The 23,240-nt window shown below is 36.9% G+C and overlaps 1 protein-coding gene across 7 annotated transcripts in view; it reads left to right on the forward strand.

Moving 5' to 3' along the window:
• The window catches only part of Grm7 (glutamate metabotropic receptor 7), an 886,003-nt gene that overhangs the window by 298,820 nt on the left and 563,943 nt on the right, over window positions 1–23,240 (forward strand). For all 7 annotated transcript variants that reach the window (XR_005874148.1, XR_001196215.3, XR_005874149.1 and 4 more), the window contains exon 2: window positions 15,014–15,230. Coding sequence is in view for 4 of the 7 variants with exons in the window: in XM_040738573.1 (XP_040594507.1) it covers window positions 15,014–15,230 (217 nt within the window). In the remaining 3 variants the exon portion in view is untranslated. The remainder of the gene's footprint in view (window positions 1–15,013; window positions 15,231–23,240) is intronic.

Below are 23,240 nucleotides of genomic sequence, written 5' to 3' on the forward strand. Positions count from 1 at the left end.
CCTCGATGTTTACCTATTAGCGACTAATGATTTCAGTGAGTTGCTGTGGTCCCTTCCTCTAGGGACCAGATGAAAAAAGTGAGGTGAGAAATACATGTAGCTGATAGTTGAAAGTAATCACAGTAGAACACAAAATGTAGAAAATTCACTACAAGGCGTTAAAAATGACTTATTTTTCATTTATACTTTGTGACTTTGGTGTCATGGTTGAAATTGTGTGATTGTCTTGACTTATAATCTTCAGCCTTGTGATGACCAAATGACATGGCATTATGTTGCTCACCCATTCCCTCTCACCCTCTACCCATAATGGAGCATTTTTGCATTTTCCTGTGATTGCCTCCAACTCCCTGATGTATGCAAATCAAACTAGGGCGTGGTGTACAAACCCTTTATTACTGACCAACATCCTCAGTCCCTAGACACATATGAATTATGACAACTGGTGAACATGTTGCTGGCATCTAGAAGATACAGGTTAAGTGATACCCTACTTTATAATGGGGAGCTCCTCTGTTCCCCACACATGAAAGTGGAACTGACATTCAGAAATCTTAATTATTTGACATTGGCATTGCTAGTGGCAGTCTCAAAATTCAACCTTCAGCGTCTATGACACCAAATTCCTTCTGATGGGACTTTAGTTTTGAAACTTGAATGAGATCTGTATAGGCAAAGTTAATAACAGTATAGAGCACAAAAATAAACCCTTGGTTTAAGTTGGTTTTCTTTCTGTTTATTATGGTTGTCTAAGGACAAGTCCCATCCCACACAATGAGAAAAACTGTTGTCAAAGCTGTAATGTTCTGCCCTTTCATTCCACATCTCCAGAATATTCATAGCATTGGTAGCACCACATTAGGAGAGAAAAGGTCCTCAAGGAGCTTATACTAAATGATGTGTGAGTTATGGGCACACTGTGTAGTAGAAGTACTTTAAGAGCCCATTTCACACCACATAGACAGCCCCTACAGATAAGGAACTATAGAGCCTAGCTCAGTGAGTAACACAGTGGGGTGTATGAGTAGGGGATGTGTAATTTCCACTTTGTAGCTTTTATCCTGGCATGAATATTGGGGTCATTTGGTTGACCTCTTCCATGGGTAGGAATTTGGTCCTGGGTAGCATGGTTAGCTTGATGGCACCATAGCTGCAATTGTTTTTTTAAAATATGTGTTCATACCAATGAATCTTAGATATTTCATTATTTCTTAATTTTGTAATAAAATTATGTTATACAGCAAGTTCTGAGGCTTGTTTTGTTTACTTATTTTAAATTTGTGTGTGTGTGTGTCTGTGTGTGTCTCTGTGTGTTTGTGCCTGTGATATCTGTCTATTTGTCTCTGCCTGTACATATATGCCATATGTGCCCAGTGCCTTCTGAAGACAGAGAACAGTTCCAGATGCTCTGAAGTCAGAATTACACATGATTGTAAGACACCAAACATGAGTGCTAGAAACCTAAGTTGGGTCTTTTACAAAAGTTGGAAGCATCTGAACAGCTGAGCTGTCTGTTCAGTTCCAGATCTTGATGCTATTTTATCTCTGGCCTTGTGTCTCACATTCCTCAGCTCTGAGTGGCCACCTACATTTGTCTCCCTTACTCTGGCAAAAATCCTTCTATTGACACTTCATCACTCACCATAGCCTTGCTCCAATCCTGCTTGGTCATTTCAGGAAAAAAAACATAACTTGTATTTGTTTAAGTATTAAAATTATACAGTCCCCCCCCCAGCTATCTTGTTCACAAGGTTCATATTAAGCTAGATGATTCCCCCTGCTTTGTAAGCTCACCTGAATCACCTATGTCAACAATAGAATTCTGGATATCTGAATATGTCTAGAAATGGGGACGTATCTGGGTAGGGAGTGGGAGATGGTCCTCAATGAAAATTAGAGAGCTATCAATGAAAATAAATGGGGGGGCAAAGAGTGAGTATTTTACTAATGCTTTAACTCAATAAAGTTGCTGAAAAAATTTATGAACACACATACACACTTGTGTGTATACACACATAGCCTAAAGAACTTAGAAAAATTATAGAAGCATCAATTACCATATTTCTCAACATGTTCTGTGGAACAACAGGATATGTAGCATTCCCCATACCCAACAAAACTTCTTGGGCCTCAAGAGAATGAATACCAGTTAAGCAAATATTGGAGATTATTAATGATTTATAATTGAAACAGTAAACATTGCATGGAAGAGGAGTCAGAGAAACTGGCAGTGATCTCTATCATGAGTGAAGTTGTGTAAAATTAAAGAGTTAAAACTAAGTGTGAATTTAATCATCTTTCAGTACTTGGACATCAGTATTGCTAAGACTCAAGAATCGTTGCCTGGCTGTCCTAATAGGAGAAGAGATGGTATCTGTAGAGTATATAATTATAAATTGAAAGGAGTGATGCTTCAAGGAATAAGCCTGAAAGGATTATTCAACAGTTTTCCCTTTTGGGGGGATCCATATCAATAAAGCTTAATAAGAAATAAGAGCAAAATTACTGCTGACTGGGAACTTGATAATGCCCCACTGGGAGTTCATTAATATCTCTACAGGTACACTGGAACATTATCTTAATTGCACATGATACTTTTAAAAATTGCCTTTTTACACCATTTGTGGAAATTGCCCTCTGGAACAAGTATTCTTACATTTTGTATTGCCTTCCCTGGCTATGTAGAGTCTCCAGGAACAAAGAGACTTCATTCAAATTCCCAGAAATATGATGTTCCCGAGATGGTTGACCTTGTTAAGGGTACTGTCCATATTATGTTAAGAGGAAGGATAGAGTATTAGAGAATGTAAGTGAATGTACAGGAACAAAAATCCCAAACTGTCTCCCTCCCTTGTATTTTGAATAAGTGCAACTGTACTTTTCCTGATATAAATACTTCCAAATATGTTTTGATGAGAATTAAGTTTATCTTGGAGTCATGGTGCCCATTTAGATTTTCAAAACATGTGTATTAATATAAGCAGAAGGGCATCTGGACATGTCTTAAGCTACTTTAGCAGATATTGACAATAAGATAATGATTGTAGGGAGATGTTACCAAGCCAAGATCAGTTTGACTAGCTGTTGATTATATAGGAATTTTGGGATAGAATTAAATTTGAAAGGACTCAATCTTACCCACACTTAGAAAATTGAAGTATATCATATACCCATTATACTTGATTTTGTGTATTTTATGTATGAGAGTTATTTTCTTTAGATTGCTTAATGTATTCCATCTTTAATTCCTTCTCTTTTAAGTTTAGAGGAACAATGCTGACAACAAGTAAAAGCTAGTACTGAGAACCCAGGATCTCAAATACCATTTTTTTTCTGTTTGTGTCTGATGACTTGATTCTTAGGTGTAAAGGAAAATTCATGACAGGACCAACCTATTTATAAAACAAACCCAATTAAACACTAGACTACGTGGAGATGGGGGAGCCTGCAGACACCATAACACCTGCTCCCCATAAATAGGACAAAAATCTAAGAAGGAAACCAGAGGGAGGAGGCTGATATACGCCTCAATCTATATCTTTGTTCTTTAAACCATTAGCATCCCAGTTTTCTTGTTTTATATTCTAATGAGAAAGAAAGAAACCACAATAAAAATCTCTATGAAGAAGAGAGAGAAAAATTGTTTTTCTTAGTGCCTATCACTGGACATCACTTGCCTGTCCTTCAGGGAGTAGTAATTCCTGGTGCTTTGCAGCCCTGTGACCAGAGGAACCATGTGCGTGAGGGACATGCCAACATATAGTGTGCTCACAGCATTATCCTATCCATTTATTTTCTGTCTAATTCATTCATGAAAGATTGATCCTGTTCCAATTCTCTCTCAGTAGAATGCGGTCCAGTGATGAAGGGGTGATACATAAGGACCTTGCCCTCCAGGAGGTTAAGTACTCTGAAGGAAGGAGAATAATAAACAGACTATAATGAACATAATTGTTTAATTAGAATTGTGAAGCTTGATGCCACAAAACAAAACAGTTCCAGCAAGGAAAAAAATCATCTCTTAACTTTCCAATAAACCATTATTTTCCAGAGCAAATAATAGAACTGGGGCAAGAATTTAAAGCATGTCCTAGTGGTGATATGTGACATTAACTGTGGTTACTTTATCTATTTATTATTATTCAATATCTAAAATCACTCAAAATCTGTAATCACTTTTATTTGTGAGCTATGAATACTGGTGTTTTGAAAGTGTTCCCTAATATGTGCATGATGTGAGTTATTTAAATATTCAGATTTAGAACTAGAGAATTGGCTCTATATATAAGTGCTTCTTGCACTTCTTGTAGAAGACAGAGCTTTGTTTCCCAGACTCCACACAGTGCCTGACAACTCTCCATGAGTCCAAATCCTGAGTTTCAGGGGATCTGATACCCCTTGTGAGCACCAGGCACACACATAATGCATGCGTGTATACACACACACACACACACATACACACACACACACACACACACGGCTCATACACTTGAAAGAAATAAATCTAAAACAATTTTAAAAGCAACATTAAAAATAAATAACCAATTTAATTTTAAAGTTGATTTCTGCTGCCTTTTTTTCCCCTTTCAAGTGGGATTTGTTGAACCATAAACATGTCTTCTATTTGGTTTTATCTTAAGTGTAAGGTATGGATTTGAGAAGTGTTATACCTGATGAATTGAGGAATGCGCCTTTTTCCTGCTGGTTTTTTTGCCTGTTTATTTTCATATTGTTTAGAAATTATCACAAAAGTTCATTTAAACATAAATTTCATTTTGAAATATGAGACAAGTTATTCTCAAAATTTAATTTCATCATCAGTGTCAACTGACTTGGGTCTTGGAAGATATCATTGAAGTTATAACAGAATATTATTTTATTGTTATTTTTATGAAGATGGTCAGGAGATAAGGAGACCATTCAGTGGTTTGGAAATACCTCCTCTAGGGATAGAACTTATTCGTCTTTCACTCAGCTGTGAAAGGAGAAAAGGCCCAGGGGACCATGGGTGTGAGTTTGGGCTGCACAGAGCTTAACTGTGGTTGTCTGTTAAGAAGAGCCAAAGGTATTGCTCTACACCAACTTCTTAGAGGCAACATGAATGCCAAGAAAAGTTAGGAAGGTAGTTCTTGTCATTCACATGTTGAAAGTCTGTTTAGTTGATTATACTTTGTATACTAAGAAATTATTTCATACTTAATGCTTTCAGATTTTCATATGTGATTTTATCATGCCTCCAATTCTTCCCATGTCTACCCCTTCACTTACTGACCCTATTTTGGAGGGTTGTTTTGTTTGTGTGACCCTTCAAGACCAATTTATGCTGCTCAGACTCACTTTGATGTGTGATCTTCCAATGGAGCATGGATGACCTACCAGGAACTATACAAACTTGGAGAAAAGTGTCTCTTCCTTTCCTAGTACCTAGTAGTTGCCAATACCTCCACAGCTAGTGATATAACATAATTCCCATCTTCCCTCTCCAAGCTTGGATTTGGTTTGGCATAGGCATACAATGTGCATTCTGTCAGTACATATGTGCATCTGCCTTTCTGTGTTCAGAGATAATGTCTTCTTGTAATCATCTACATGCTCAGGCTTGTGCATTCTCTCTGGCAATAAGTACTGAGACTAAGGAGGGTGTATATTTGCAGTATATAAGGCAGTATATTAAGGGTCCAGAAGATCTTTGTTCCCCTCTGTGAAAAACTATTCAGTTATACTTTCAATAACTGTTAGACTAACTGTATTTTGCAACATAGTATGGATTAATATGAGAAGGCAAGCAACATGAGTCTGCTTCAAGGTTCATATAAATTAAGAATTAGACCTAAGATCTAGGGGGTTAAGCAAAATTCTTTGTAAAGTCCTGAGGCACATGTGAAATGCATAGGCTCATATGGAAACAAATATACACCCTCTTTCCTAAATGAGCTAATGATCAGTTTATCAAACTGAGAAGTAATACTTCCAGTGACCTGGAGATATCCCAGTAGAGAAGATGGAGCTTCTTTCAAAGCTAATTTACATTGCATGTAAACATGTGCAACTTTTATATAAGCATAGTGGATTTTATAAACCATCAGAGGGGTTAACTTTACACCCATATTGGGAGCTCACAACAGTTAGAACTCCTGAGAATATAATGTGTATAGCCTCTATAGGTCCTTGCATTCATGTTTAAATACTCCCACGCATATTCATACTCATACTCATAATTCAAATAAAACTAAAACCTGTAGAAGCTGCACAGTAATATACACTTATAATAAATCACAATAATATATTTTTATGCAAATGATTCACTGATTAATACTTATACATTCCCTGTTTATATTAAGTAAAGATACACACAGTTATTTTATTGTAGAAGACATGAAGGGTGTGTGGAGACATTATTTTATTCAGGCAAAGAGAACTGAGTAATTAAAAATGTTATATCAGAAAGTAGCTATTATGAATACATAGTCTTGTTCACCAACATGACACAGAATGAGGCATATATATATATATATATATATATATATATATATATAATTTGAAAGACCTGTCACCTTGTCTTGCACATAGCTTCCTTTCCTGTAAAGATAAAATATTAATATGCACATAACTATGATGAGACTGTAAATGTACATTTATAACATTTAGTGGCCAGGCATTTATGAAAATGGGAATCAATGGATGAATTTGTTAAATTTTGTGTACTCTCTTTCACCATACGTACTTAACTACTATAATTTACTATCACTTTCAATATGTTCTGTAGTTTGTTTTGGTCTTGTGGTATGTGTATGTGAGCATATATGTGTCAGGGGATGGGGAGTTTTACCGAAGTAGATTTTAACCTGTGGTGTCTGAGAAAATGTTGATTTTAACACAGATCCCCACTAGAAAATAGATTTCTCCAGAGGAAAGAGCTTCAGTCTGAAAGCATGAATCAATACATAGTTATTTATAATGAAGCTATAGAATAGATGTGTATATAAGTTCATGTGAAGAAATAACATGAGATTCTCAAACAACAGAAACTCTGATCCCTTGACACATTAGCAATTTTAGAGAAGTCTTTTGACTTTGGCCTTAACAAAGACATGTTACTGTTTTAGATGTTGCACTCAAAGCTCAGAATACAAAAGCAAAAGTATGCAAATGCACTTCCTGGAAACTGAAATGCTTCTAAAACAAAGCAACAAGGTATGGAGAAAACCTAAGAGGAAGTGTTTAGAGAAAATGGCCAGGCATCTACAAGGATGACCTCAACTAACAATCTAAGCAATAGTGGAGAGGTTACTTTAAATGCCTATCTCCGATAATGAGATTGATGACTACCTTATATGCCATCCAAGAGCCTTCCTCCAGTACCTGATGGAAGCAGAAACAGACAACCACAGCTAAACACTAAGCCGAACTACTGCAATACTGTTGCAGAGAGGGAGGAGTGATGACCAAAGGGGTTAAGACCAGGCTAGAAAAACCCACAGAAATAGCTGACTTGAACAAGGGGGAAGCTAATGAACCCCAGACTGATATCTGGGAAACCAGCATAGGACTGACCCAGACCCCCTGAATGTGGGTGTCAGTAAGGCGGTCTGGGCAATCAATGGGGCCTCTGGTAGTGGATCAGTATTTATCCCCAGTATACGAATGGACTTTGGGAGCCCATTCCACATACTCTGTCAGTCTAGACAAACGGGGGAGGGCCTAGGCCCTGCTATAATATGACAGACTTTGAAGATCCAGCATGGAAGAACTCACCCTCCCTGGGGAGCAGAAAGGGGATGGGACAGGGGATTGGTGGGGAGAAGGGTAGGAGGGGAGGGAAAGGGAACTGGGATTGACGTGTAAAACAAGCTTGTTTCTAATTTAAATAAAAAATTAAAATAAAAACTTTGAAAAGAGTAAAGAAAAGCAAGGTAGAACACAGGTTTCTTCTTTCATCTTTAAAAATAAATTTTTTTAGGCTGCCACCTGATGATAGTGCCTACATTTATGATTGGCATTCTCACTTCAAATAACCTGATCAAGAAAATCTCCCTAGAGTGTCCAATGACTTGACTGTTGATTTTAAAACTGGCCAGTTTGTCAGCCAAGATTTACCACAACAATTTCCTGTATTAATATTATAAGGTAAGCTTTCATACAACTTAGTAGTGGTAGTGACAGACACTGGATAAGGTTCTATTGACTGTTGTCAAATAAAGTGATAGATTTATATATGAGGAATAGACTGTAGGTTAGGTGACTTAGAAATTCTTCATCAATGTTGAAAGTCTCTTTCTAATGCATAAGGAACATAATGAGTTTTAGATAATAAACTTTGGTCTTCATTAATGATCACTACTGAGGAATGAGAAAAGAAATATCAGTTTGTCTTATATTTGTCTTATATCACTATATCTTTATTTTTCTAAAACTTTTAGATTATATGTTAAGAAAACAAAATAGGAGCACAGATATATGATTCAGCAATTAGGAGCACATACTGTTCTTTTTTTCATTATATTTTATTACATTTTAAAGAAAAAAGTTTGCTTCACATGTCAATCCTAGTTCCCTCTCCCTCCCCTCCTTCCACACCCCCCACCCCCCCATCCTCCCATCCTATCTCTACTCCCTTCCAAATAGGGCATATCCAGAGCCTGTCATTTCATTCAGGGCAGGGTCGAGGTTCTTCCCCAAGAGTGCAGGCTGAGAGAGCATCCCTCTTTGTGGTATGGACACACAAATTCCATTTGTATACCAGGGATAAATACTTATCTACTGCCCAGGGCCCCATAGGTTGCCCAGGCCTCTTCACTGACACCCACATTCATGGGGTCTGGATCAGTCCCATGCTGGCCTCCCAGCTGTCAGTCTGGAGTCCAAGAGCTCCCCCCTTGTTCAGATCAGTTGTCTCTGCTGGTTTCTTTCTTTACCCCTTTGCTCATCACTCCTCCCTCTCTGTCACTGGCTTCCAGGGGTTCAGTTCAGTGTTTAGCTGTGGGTGTTCGCCTCTGCTTCCATCAGTCACTGGATGAAGGTTCTAGGATGGCATATAAGGTAGTCAACAAACTCATTATCAGGGATGGGCATTTAAGGTAGTCTCTCCACTATTACTTAGTTTCCCCATACTGTTCTTTCAAAAGATCAGAGCTCAGTTTCTCGGAATCCCTGTAAAGTAGCTCACAACCACCTGTAACTTAAGCTCCAGGGCATCTAATGCCCTCTCCAAGACTTTTTGGACACCTTACCACTTACGTGCTCATATCCACACACAGTCAAACACATTTGTACATCCTCCAAAATAGGATTTAAAAATAAAGAAATTATTATTTTATGACTTGCTTACTTGGAAATCCAAGGAAAATAAATTGAAAGCTATTCAAACGAATAATAGTTTTAACAAGGATCCAAGTTATATTATTAATAAGCAAAATTAATGTACTTGTGTGTATAAGCAAGAAAGATGAGAATACCAATTTTTCCTCATACATAATGCAATGAAAACAAAATTATTTTCAAAGAAAGCTAATAAGCAATGTAAAAGCCTACATAGAGACAATTATTTGATTATACTAGGAATAAATATTGGAAATAAATGAAAGATAATTTTGCAATATAATATTTTTATTAATTCTTTGAGAAGTTACATGTGCATACATTGTTTTAAATCATATACAATATGCATTCTTCCTCCTAACTCCTCTCACTTCCATCCTCCATAGGCCTACCCCACCTTAATTTTATATTTTCTTTTTTAGGCTACCAACTCCAGTATTTGTTTACCATTACTTAAGATTGTTTTACTGTATAAATAGAGCTTGACTAAGTTACTAGAAGCAATACCATTAAAGATAACTAATTTTCCCTCCCTCAAAAGCTATCAGTTGTGAGTAATTCATCAGCTCTTGTAAGTCCCTCCCCACTAAATATTGGAATGTTACTTGCTTGATTTTACTCAGGGTCTTGTGCAGACAACCAAAGCTTTAAGAATTCATCAGTACAGGGATTCTCTTATATACAGAAAGAACTGTTTCAGCTTGTTCATCCCTGACCATTACATTTTATAATCTCATCTTTCCTCTCCCTCCTTTACAATGGGACCTGAGCCTTAGCAAGAGGGATGTAATATTTGTAAGAAGTCTCCCTTTATGTCTGAGAATTTGATGGAACTTATTTTTTGCACTTTGACCATCTGTGAATTTTTGCCTGAACTACCATCTCCTGCATGAAGAAACTTTTCTGGTAAGAACTGAGATCACCAAGAATCTCTGGGTGGAAATACATGAACTTAGAGGGCACTTTGATACTATGCTTCGTTAGAAAAATAATGGAGCCTGTGAACTCACCAATATGACTTTGTGGCCAGATGTACAAGGCACAGGTTTTCACATAGAGTAAATGCTTACCCCTATTAAAATCTATGCCACTATTACACCCTTGGGCACATCTTGCCACAATGGCCCTTTTTGTAGGTCACAGTTCACAGCTAGGTAAGACTGTTTGATGACTTTTTTCCTCCTCAGAACCTGACTAGTACCTTCTTGCATTCTGAAAGTTAGGCAGCAGAGAAGAAACATCAGCATCAACACTTTATTTTTTCTTGTCCTATGAAAAAAGCGAGTAGTATCTCCAATACCAGAGTTTTACCATTAAGTTCGTGTGAACCACTAAAGCAAGGGCAATAAACTGTATTTTTTAGAGGATTTCAGGGCATGGCTGACAAAAAAGTCATGTAATATCTTAGTGTATTTTCTATTGCCATGACCAAAACAAACAAACAAAACAAAAAGTTATGATGAAGGCAACTTATAGAAGAAGTGTTTTCATTAGCAGCTTACAGTTTCAGAGGAGTACATGACCATCACAGTAGGCAGCATGGAAGGAGGCAGGCTGGCACAGCACAGTAACAGTAGCTGAGAGCTCATATCTGACCCACAAGCAAGAGGCAGAGAAAGAGAGCTAACTGGAAATGGCACGGGTTTTTGAAACCTCAAAGCCAATTCATCCCTAATGACATATCTCCCCCAACAAGGCAACACCTCCTAATTATTTTCAAACAGTTCTACCAATTGGGGAGCAACTATTCAAAAAAATGAGCCTGAGAAGACCTTTTTCATTAAAACCACCAAAAGGAAGTACCCCATACCTGACACTCAACCTTTTACTTTTAAACCAATAGTTTCTGGGAGGAACATTATATCATGTGTATGCTATCTATGATTAAACTATTTCACACAAATAATATGTGCTGGCCCAAGATTTGAAAGCTAAAAGCATGATTTAGAAGTTATATTTGAAATATCAAAGGATTAATTCAGGATTTACTATTTGTAGGTCAGTGAGATGGCTCTGAATGGCACTTCACACTCAAGCTGCTGACCTGAATTCAATCCCTGAAATCCATGTAAAGGTGGAAGAAGAAAATTCCACACAGTTGTCTTCTGGTCTCCAAATGTGGACTCTGGCCTGTGTGCCCACCACTACTCCCCAACACAAATGAATTAAAATGAAGGCCTTTTCATATAATAAGAAATAATAGTCTTCTCTGGAAGCAAAGCATGATAAATTATGCAGTGGTTCTCAATCTTTGTCATGCTATGACTCTTTAATACAGTTTCTCATGTTGCGATGATCCCCAATTGTTGTGGGAAGTCCTTCTAGGTATATGTCAATAAAGCACTGTTGGCCAATAGGGAAGCAAGATAGGTGGGACTAGAAATCTAGGAGGATTCTGGGATATGTAGTGAAGAGTGTGATTGTCATGTGATCTCCCAGGAGCAATGGGCAACTAAGGAGTGCGTTCTCAAAAGGATAAGTCCTTACAAACATATATTACTAATTATGAGTGAATAATCAAGTCAGAGCTAGCCTTTAAGAAACCAAGCAAATGGCCAACAGATTAATAATTAATATAGTGTCTTGTGTGTTATTTAGGGGCTGAAACTGGGGCATGACCTAGGCAGGAATCCCACGACACCCAGTTATAAAATTACTTTCATTTCTACTTCACACTTTTATCACAGGTGTGTATTCAAATTCAAAGACAAAGTTACTAAAGAGATTTAACAAAACATTACTTGAGATTCAGGGATTAAAATTATCTTGTGTTTTTAGTTGTCATTCTCTGCACTTTTCAGAAATATTATATCATTAATTTTCTAAAACAGAGCAGAAACTCTTCCCAAATTTCATTTGGTATAAGTAGGTTACAGTTACTTCTAATCCTATTTTATACTTATTATTAACAAAACCATTCTGTGATGAGAAAATTTTCATCAGGAGAAAAGAAGAATAGAGTAAGATACATTTCAACTCTGTGAAGAAATATTAGAAATGTTCTCAAAAGAATAACTAAATAAACTTGAAAATCTGCTTGATAGCAAGAAGCTGAAAACAAGGACTATCATACTGTATAAATTGGCACCATCATGTATCACAGGTTATAGAAATTCCTCCATTCTTTCTTCTCTAATACTAGAAGGATTGTTTCTATGCAGTGCATTTTGATCTCAGAAGTTAAACCCATTTGATCTTTGATTCTTTATTCTAGGATGATTACATGCCAGGTGTTGGCATAAGTAAAATATTGAAGAGGAGGTGTCCATGGTACTGAATAGAAATTTGGGTCTTAAACCAGGGGCTGCTTATTATGTATCCTGGAAGAGATAGACCTCAGATAGCAATAATCATCAAAGGATAGGTGAGAATGGGGAAAGGAATCTAGTTTTCCAAGATTTTCATAGCTGTAATTGGTGCAAAGTTTAGAAAAATGCTTTTACATTGTGGTTTCCTATAATTCTGATGTTTCTCCTCAGCAATGCAAATGAAACTCTGAGAAGTAGACTGGATACATCTTTGTTATCACACTTTCATAGGTGGGAAGAGATTTGGGTAGGGACAATATCTGTCCATCATCATGAGTCGTTTACATTTCATCAAATGAAAATTAATGACAGTGTCTTGACATGCCTTGCATCGTGTCTTTTTATTTCTTGTAAGGAAATTCCTATAAAGTCCCACTCCTCCTTCCCCATGTTTCTCTTTAAAGCTTTATTAATGAAGATTTTCTTTCCCTAAGAATTAAATCCTTCAAAGTGTAAACACATACATAGCCCAGACTGGTAAGGTGTTTGTAGGAGCTTCACCAAGTTGTTTAAACAAATTTTTTGAACAGTCGTCTAAGTATGAGCTGCAAATTGACTTTCTGTGTTAATGCTCTGAACAGAAATTCACTTAGACTCTAATAAACCCGTGACTTTCCTTTTTATGTTTATTATTACATATTTTAGTAATTTTTTAAATTAACATAATTAAGAGTTCAGTTGTTTGCATAGCCCATTTTGAGGCTTGAGTGAGGATATTAATTTTAAAGCTCTGTGTTCTGAGGTCATGGTTGAACTCTACAGCTCAGAGACTATTCCCTTCTTAAAATGAGCTAATAAAAATATAGTACCATGTAGTATAATCTAGTATATGATAATGTAGGACACTAAAAAATAATTCATGGTGACTAGATGATGGATTCCCTTTGAAACTCATAGAAAATGATGTGTATGTAATAAAATTTCAGAATATAAGAAATGTTGTTTCTAAAGAAGTTGTTATTGTAATAATTGTAAAACTGTTATCTTGCTTCAGAACACAGAGAAGAAAGCTAACCTGTGCTGTAGAGAATTTTGGAAATTGTATTAGTTATTTTTCTGTTGTTTTGATAGTGTACCCTGGTAGAAAACAACTTTGGAGAGTAAGGGTTTATTTGGGACTGGAGTTATGGAGGGGAGTATTATGGGAAGGCCAAGGGGCCATCCAGGGACCCAGGCAGTCAGGAATGGGAGAAAATAGGAAGTAGGGCCAGGTTATAAGACTTCAAAAATCACTTCCAGTGATGTACTTCCTCCCTCAAGGATCAATGTCCTAAATGGCCCAGAACCTTCCCAAACAGTGGCACCATCTGGAGAGCAAGTGAATTTTGCTTTGGCTTATTTGTGGCAAAACAGATGAATTATTTGATCAGTTTAAGAAAAGAACAAAATATATTTAGATAGCTGAGAAAATATGATAAAGGGATAATTTTCATACAAACTATTGTTAGTTTACTATTCTTGTACATAATGATGTGCACTGCTAATTGTAGGTTACAACCCTATAGAAGTCAAAGAGAGAAAAAGTGGGCACATTGGAAGTGGGGTGGAGTACATTGCAGAGGTAATTAACATGGGGGCCCTGATGTCATGTCCCAGGCCATGTTTGTCATCAATAGGGTCTTTGTAACTTTCCTTAGGGTATTTGAGACTGTGTGTGTGTGTGTGTGTGTATTTATGTATTCGTATGCATATATACTAGTCACACATATAGTTAACAAAATATAACATATATTTTAGTTTGTTGCTAACTCATAACTGTAATTTTGCTGCTATTATAAATTGCAATGTGAATATCTGATAGGGAGGATATGTGATATGACTCCCAAAGGATTCTCAAGCCACAAGTTGAGAACTGCTGTACTAGCATGAAGTGCTTGCACCAGGGAGCTCCCTTATCCAGGCTGGGGACACTACTAAGAAATACTGTAATGTTTTTGTGGAATGAGTTATCACATAGAACTCACTGGATGTGTTCTTACAGGTCCTGAAGACTTTGTGTTAATGCCTCATGATGTTTATTGGCTACACTGATTTCTAAGTATAAGGCATTTGGGCTGCTATTACTTTTGTACCTGTTATAATACTTGGTGATATGAAGCCTCTGTTTTTAACCATCAACAATGGTTACCAGAGTGTTCCCCTGCTATCCTAACTCTCCTTTACTAAGGAGAGAAAGTAGAACAAGAAAACACAAAAGAAAATGCCCTTTACTTCTAAGAATGGTCTGGATACATCTAGGTGGTGTGGAGTTGTAGAATGGTAACTGGGCAGAATACTCATCCAGTAGAGTCTTCCAGCTTTGACTTTTGAGTGGCTTGTCCTAAGCGTGCAAGAGTATGTCCCACACTCATGGTGTCTTCTCACTTGGTATTTTCTTGTCATTTCAGATACCTCAGATTAGTTATGCGTCCACAGCTCCTGAGCTCAGTGATGATCGGCGCTATGACTTCTTCTCTCGAGTGGTTCCACCTGATTCCTTTCAAGCTCAGGCCATGGTAGACATTGTAAAGGCCTTGGGCTGGAATTATGTGTCTACTCTTGCATCTGAAGGAAGCTATGGAGAGAAAGGTGTGGAATCCTTCACACAGATTTCCAAAGAGGCAGGTAGGAAGTGATTGTATTGTCAAACTTACCATCTTCAAACATCTGTGTCTTACAGAGTTTTCCTGGGTTATTCTTAAATAAACAGTACATATAGTCACCACCATGTCTCTCATCTTATATTCGCTGAGTCCTGTGACTTCATCTTTGAGGTCTTAATCTCCAGCATGTTGTAACTTTTGAGGGGATTTTGAAAGGTATGAAACTGCAGTCTCTTGATACCAACAGGCAATGTGAACAGAACAAACACCGCAATGGGTACCTAATTTCTGCCTAAGAAATGTGGAGGAGAAATGCAATAAGTTTATAGATAGTGAGACATTTTTGTATATAATGAACATTGGAATTCATTTATCATTCTTTTAATGAACCCCCCAATTTGATGGCTTTCCTTGTAGCTGAGGCTATCCTTGAACTCACTCGAGCTAAGACTGAACTTCTGATATCCCTGTGTCTGTCTTCCAAGTGCTAGAATTATAGTTAATAACACCCTGCTGGGTCCTATGAAGTTATACTAAGATAAAAAAATCAGCTATGTTTACAAGAATTTTATTCAATCAAAATGGTAACTGACTGGTGTAGTCAGCTGACAGGGAATGGGCAGAAGGTCTGTTTAATGAGGAAAGGTGTCATTCATCTTGATAACAGAGACATGAACAACACCCTTCACTACAGTCAAACTTTGTGGATGTGGCTGATAACCCTGCACATGAGTGTGGAGAGAAGTTTCTCTGAGAATCTCGTATTTTTAACTCATAGCATGACCAGTTGTTATAATTTTAAGTGTCACTGGCTATCTGCGTCCATCTTACTTTCTGACTTCTGACTGAGCTGCTCCTGTTTCTAAGTATCTCTAGCTGACTCTTATAAATCTTGGACAATAGTCATCTGAAATGTCATCTCTCAGTTCATACAGATATGCAAACCTTTCCCTGTTGTTTGGCTTTGCCTGGTGTTTCTAGGTCGTCATCCTACAGCTTTAGTCATATCCCCAAGACACTTACTGGAGAACATGTGTTGCTCATTCCCTGCTGTTACTCTAACTGCTGTGGTCCTAAGGGGAAAATGTCTACTGTAATTCAGTTAGAAACCTTCCGACCTGGCAGAAAAATTTAACTCTGTCCTTATGGAAGGCTGTGATATGTAGAATTCATTAGAAGTAGATTGCATAAGTCCTCAAAGAGATACCAAATCATTGTAATGACTATTTTTATCCCCTTCTCTGTCTCTTCCAATCTTGCTTTGATAAAAATAAGATTGACATAGAGAAATGTCTAAAATATCTGGGTGGAAATAAGTAAGTTAGGCATGTAAAATTGCATGTAAAATAATAGCTCATAAATAAAGCCCAGCCACCATCTGAAATATTTACTTGCTAAAAAATGGTCCCAATTTTAACATTGAACTTTTTATTGGATAAAGCAGAGAAAGTGCTCATCATTCTTCCACAAAGTCTCAGTGTTTGTATGGTCACTAACATGTTGAATATTCAGTTAAAAAGAAAAATCTGCTCTTCTTGCATTGGAATCAAGATAAATGCTTATTACATAACATTATAAGAGACTGTGTTTCGACAGGTCTCAGGGAGACAATTATATGGTTGATATTCCTGTTGTCATTGGTTGGAAGCATAAGTAAAATATGATATTAGAGTTTCTTATATAATGCAAAAAGGAATGACTTTTAATACTGCATGCATGTTCCAGAGTATGCATTTAGCTAACAATATCTTGAGATGATCAGCTCAAAAACAAGACTGTAACAGGTACAGTGATGCCAACTAAAATATTTAAACCTGAGAACATGTTTCTGTGGGACAAGAGTCAAAATCTAGTCATTTGCTGCTGCAGACACAGAGGAAAACATGGGTGATTTGGGTGAAATGTAACGATTAGTACTACGTAATGTGTTCAGAGTATGGTTATAAGCCATCTGTGCTATAGCACAGGTGTAATTAGTAACAGTAAATTCAATAAGTCCTTCGTAGATACCCTTGTTTGATAAATAAGGAGAGGAAAAGGTTAGTCTGAAGAAAAATTTATAGTTTAAATGGTATGGACTAAGTTCATCCACTCAGACTTAGAGGAAAGGTGAGGTTAAAATTAAATTTAGTTGTTATGGGGATACTTTATTTCTTCATTTGCTTGTGGATGGCTGCAAGCTTGTATGTATATTTGCATATGTAAGCACCCACATGTGGGTGTAACTCTGTCTTTCCTTTTCACTGTGTGTGTGTGTGTGTGTGTGTGTGTGTGTGTGTGTGTGTGGTGTGTGTGTGCGTGTGCTTGGGTGCGTGCATGAGCACACACTACACTCAAACTTGGCATCAGCCAACTTTCATGATCACTCTGTACTTTATCAAAGAAAGAAGAAATATCTTTTGGTGAACCCAGAGCTCAGATTCCCTGAGAGTCTTGTTAGTAAGCTAGCCTTGAAGTTTTCTGTCTTATGACTGATGTCATTACATGCAGCTGCCACTCCTCCCCATTTTATACATGAATCTAGGACGTTCACATTCCTCACACTCCAGTGCTTTACCCATTGATTCATACTCCCTGTCCTTTCATTTCTGTGGACTTCTGAGAATGTGTCTTCCTACTCACAATGTGATATCGGTATTTAAGGGCACATAGTTGTATTATGTGTTACAGCTTCTAAATTAGGCCACTTTATCTAGTATCCAGTCAAAGAAACAGTGACACATTCTAGCTTTGAATATATTAATTATATTCAGAATTCTTGAAAGCGTACTTATTAGAGAATTGGGGGAATTGTGTACCATCAAATACCACTTAATTTTTCATCTACTGACTCTAGAACATGATTTGTAAAAAGGCCCAAGGCGTATATGTATACAAGTGAAGTGTTATGTCACAGAAATAAGGAATCCACTTACAAGGTGTCAGTAAGTGCTGTATTTGAGCGATGGACTCTCTTTCCTCAGCATGATAAACAACTGATACATGATTTACCACTTCAGTCCTCAGCTTCTACACAGAAAGAATGATATTTATGAAGGGTGCTTCATTGTGGTGATGTAACCAATGAGATGCTGTTTCTGGGAGCAGGTAATACTTAGTGGTGCACTACTGTAAGTCTCTACAAATATTTATTTTTTTAATTCAGAAAGTTTGAAAATGACTGGAATAGATAGTCTGTTTTCAGTCATAATTGCAAATTATCTTTGTATCAGAATTACTTCTCTTAATAGGCTTTTACCTTATAAGGATGAGGAAAAGAAATGAGCTAGAACCACACACACACACACACACACACACACACACACACACACACACACACGCACACACAAAAGGATAGGATATATGTAGATGTACAGGCTTCAGTCTGGTAGAATTCATTTTAGAATGCTAAGATACCCTTAATTCTAAGGCAGAGACTATTCTAGGATGAAAGCATGTTTCCAGCGCTCATAGTGGCAAAGCAGGGTTGAGATCTTCAGTAATATTGCTTGATAAATGAAGATATTTTCATTGGACGGTAAAATCCACAGTTAATTTATATGTGTATGGGGAGTTTGGCAGCATGTATGCATACACAACATACAAGTCTTGTTCCCTAGGAGGCTTAGACAGGATATCAGAACGCCTGAGACTAGAGTTACAGAGATATAAGCTGCTTTGCGGGTGGTGGGAATCAAACATGAGTCCTTTGGAAGCCCAGCCATTGTTCTTCACCAACAAGGACCCTTCACATCTTTTCTTCTAAATTGTTAAAGTAAAGGCCTGCAAACTTTTTCTTTAGATTGGTTCTGGGAGACTTACACAGGTGTAGATACTATATCATGTTAAGACTGAAAAAAAAACTAACATGATTTTCCCCAGTGATGACATTCTCATAAAATAGTCACATTTCCATAAATGACCCTGTAATGCTTATTCATGTAGGGTCAACAAAAGCTGGTTTTTGCCTAATATTGCAAGAAACAAGATAAAATCCACTTCAATTATAAAAACAAACAAACAAAAATATCCGGGTCAATGTGATAACTTAAATGGTCTAAATTTCAGCTAAAGGCTCTATTTCCTAAATATAAGCAAAGGTTAATGTTTATGATCGCATGCATCACTAGTCATCCCCAGATCATTTGGAGCACATTTGATTTGAGGACTGTAAAATAATTGATTACATCAAACACTGATAGCTGTGTAGAGTGTTTCTAGGATAATTCAAAGATAATTTCTTCATGATATCATTATCATTAACATTTTAATGACAGTGCTGAACTACTAGTCAACTTTTTAAAACCTAAAAAAATGTTTGAACTACACTTTTGGTATTTCATGGTATTTACTGGAAACTGTTGCTTCATTTAGTACCACAAGTTAGTTATTTCCAACAGACGTTAGATATTTTTATGTGGAAAGGAGAAATTTCATGTGGCCTGAGAACTAAAGCAAGAACTATAGGCAACTGATGACTGTTGAAAGAGGGGGAATTAATTTTCCCAATGAGGTGGCTCCTAACTGTCATTCAGAACCAAGTGTTCAGCACTGACATCCAAGTTACATATAAGTAACACTAAGCAGACTCAGCCAGTTACGGTCATATCTTTATACATTCTGTATGTACATATGAAACATAATTATCAATGAAAAAGAGGCAATGAAGTTGAGAGGGAGGAAGTAGAAAATACGGGATAGCTTGGAGGGATGTAAGCACAGTTTAATAAAAATGAAAGTGTAAAATCAAAGTATCATTATTTAGATAAATTATCAATCTTCTTTAAAGTTATCAGTTTAACTTATGAATATTCTCTGTGATATTCTTTTTGGTGTCATGAATTTTGTGAATTTGGTGCCAAGGATTGCATGTAGCTTCTATTCAGTCTTCAGGGATTTAGACCTTGAGAATGTGGATTGCTCATTATGGATTTTTATACAGTTAATTAGGTCTCTGTGTAGTGGGTGATACATTTATATCTGTGTGTATTCCTATAGAGCCATTCACTTTTTTTTGAGACAGGTAATTTCACTAGCAATTGAAAGTGTCCCTGATCAGAGGGACATACTAATCAGTGGGTCCCTGTGATCCTTGTGTGCCCAACTCCCCAGTGCTAGGTTTACAAACACCTTCCGATGTTTATTTTTTAATTAGATGCTAAGCAAACAAGTAACGCAGGTTCTCATGCTTGCACAACAATCACTTTACCCACAGAGCTTTTTCTCCCTTACCCTCAGTACTGGAATTTACAGCACTGAAAACCTGTTGCTGTCCTGGCTGAAAAACTCAGTCTCATTGCCTATGTTTCTAATCATCATGGCTAAGTTAAGCCTGTGCTCATATCATCTCACTGAAGTCCTAGTCTGCAGAAGTCATACAACCAGTATTCAATAAGAAGAAGTGAGGGGAAAATAGCAGTTCCTCTTCTTGCTTTTCAGGGAGAAACAGAAAATTATATTTTTCTTTTAGGTACCCTCATATTTATACCTAGATTTGTTTGCTCTATCTTGTTATGGGTTCCCTCTTGACATTCACATGGAAAATCAAGTGTTATGTAGTAAAACATGTTACACAAGTCAGGACTGTGAGTCCTTAAGTCTTGAATATCTAATATCTATGTTTTATACTTTAGATAGAATCTCCTATATAGCCCTAGATGGTCTTGAACACCTTATATAGAAAAGGCTGGTCTCCTGGGTGTTAGAATTAAATGTTTATACTTCAGGGCCTATTAAATCTTAACAGCCTGCTTTGTTCTCTTACTTAGACTACTTCATACAATTAGCTAACTTTCACCTCAGAACAAGTTCAAGGTAAAGACTTGTAAATAGATTAAAAGTTTGAAACCTTACAACAACTATGTATAAGGTCAGAGTCACAAATGTCCAACCAAGGTTACTAAGCATGCCTAATCTTCACTTGCCAATCTATTAACAATAGATCTGTGTTTAAAGTTGTCACTGGGCACTGTGCCCTCCCTTGTCTGGTTGCAGTTTTGTTCCTATAGCCTTGGGACTTTATGCTGCCATGGCATGGCTATACATCTGCCTTTGTCAGTTAGCTTAGAAATATGCTCCTATGCAATGAAAAACTACCTCTGTAATTCTTATCCTTTGATTCAAAGCTCTGGGGACTGAGTGATTTGGAAAGAGGAGACTAGAGAGGTAATGGCTGGAGAGAGAAGCTGACAGAAATTAGAAGAAGTGTAAAAGGATGAGAAAAACAAGGAAGTAGGAAAAAGGTGAAGAGAAGAAAAATAAACATGGAGAAGTTAGAAGCAGGACAGGATCATTAGCGTAGCAACAAAACAACAAAGAGCACATGAATAGAAAGAATGAGATGTGAGAAGATTTCTCTTCTACAGCCCTCAAACTTAAATCCTATGGTTATTGTGGTATCTGTTTGTGAATCCTGAGTGAAAGCTATCAAGGCATGATCTTGAGAGTTTTTGATATTATACCAGAATACTTGGCCTAATATCTACATATAGTATAGGGCCACTAAATGCCTCACAAGGTAGGTACTCTGTGTAAATATTGAAAAGGTGCTAGCCTTTTTACATACACCATTATAGAAAAGAAACAATAACAACAAATTATTTCAAGATGGTATATTGAGATACAATCATCCTTATTTTTATGTTTTTGCAGGGAATTTTAACTTAGATCCTCAGGTTTGTACACCATACATTCTTTACCTACCTGCTGAGCTATCTACTCTGTCCAAGAATCCTGTTGTATACAGCAATGTATGCATTTGTCTGTATAATAACACACAACATTCCAGTATATTTGTGTATGCTAATAACAAAAGACTGTATGCAGAACTTTCAAGAGGGAGTTTGCCTGTTTATCACAGTAAAACAACCAATACTAAATGTTCATAGTCCTAGATTCACAGGTATAATTTGCTAACCAAGTATAACTGCTATAAATGAATCAAGCCCATTTTCTTGACACCAGCACTGACCACAGCAGCAGTATCCATTTATACCAGTAGATGTACCTTTTGCTACAGTTTCTCAATCTCTGGATCCCTATGTCCAACAGAGCCTACAGTAGCATCAAGCCAGCCTGGTGAGGGCTCTGATTCTGGCAGACTTACTTCTCTCCCTGTCTACCAACACTCTGATTTCAATTCTCTAGTCTCCCCAGTGACTCAAAGAATTGTCCAACATCATTTAAATAATGTCTCTTCTTAATTTAGGCATGTTCATATTTTGTTTGTCTCCAACCTTCATTAACACAGGTAATGAAGAGCTACTTCTCATCTGGGTTTCTTAACATCCCATGTGTACATCTGTGACAGAATTGCTTACCTTTCTTCATTTCCGTTTCCCTAGCTTTCCTCTCATTAGAGACAAGTTTATAGAGGATAGCATATTGTGTCTGACTTGTAATATTGTTTATTCAGAACAGTGCCCGGTAGAAGACAGGATCTTTAAATTTTTTATTATTTTATTTATTTGCTGGCTGAGGAGGGGGCAGAGGACAATTTTCAACAGTCAGTTCTCTCCTTTCACCATGGGTTCTAGGGACCCAATCAACTGGCCAGGTTACATGGTAAGTACTTTTATCCACTGAAGAATATTTTGGGACTCAGACCATTTTTTAACATTAGCAATATCATTATGAACACAAGGTTGTAATTGATGAAGTGCAACTATTTCTAATTCTGATTTTCTAAAGTGACAATTACTTTCTTATGATAAACTGACTTCCTAAGAAATCCTGGAACAGGAAGCTAAACCATGAGTATTATGATCACACAGAATATATGTGAAAAACTTTATTGTAGTAAGCACTGTTTATGAATTATATTCATGACAAAAGATTATTGGCCTTAAAAATTATGAAGAAGGAAATAAATTAACATAAATTGAGAGATGTTTCAACACAGGTCTCTGGGAGAAGGTAGATACTTGCCTAACCCCAAAATGAAAAGAGAAATTGAACAGACAATGTGGAGGAGGACATTCTAGGAAGAGGGAAGTGTGATTGAACCCCAAACTATATGGGCAGTGTTTGAAGTGCTCAGTGTTATAGGAGAAAA

This window comes from Mesocricetus auratus, unplaced genomic scaffold (assembly GCF_017639785.1).
Source record: "Mesocricetus auratus isolate SY011 unplaced genomic scaffold, BCM_Maur_2.0 Super-Scaffold_100676, whole genome shotgun sequence".
Taxonomy (NCBI): domain Eukaryota; kingdom Metazoa; phylum Chordata; class Mammalia; order Rodentia; family Cricetidae; genus Mesocricetus; species Mesocricetus auratus.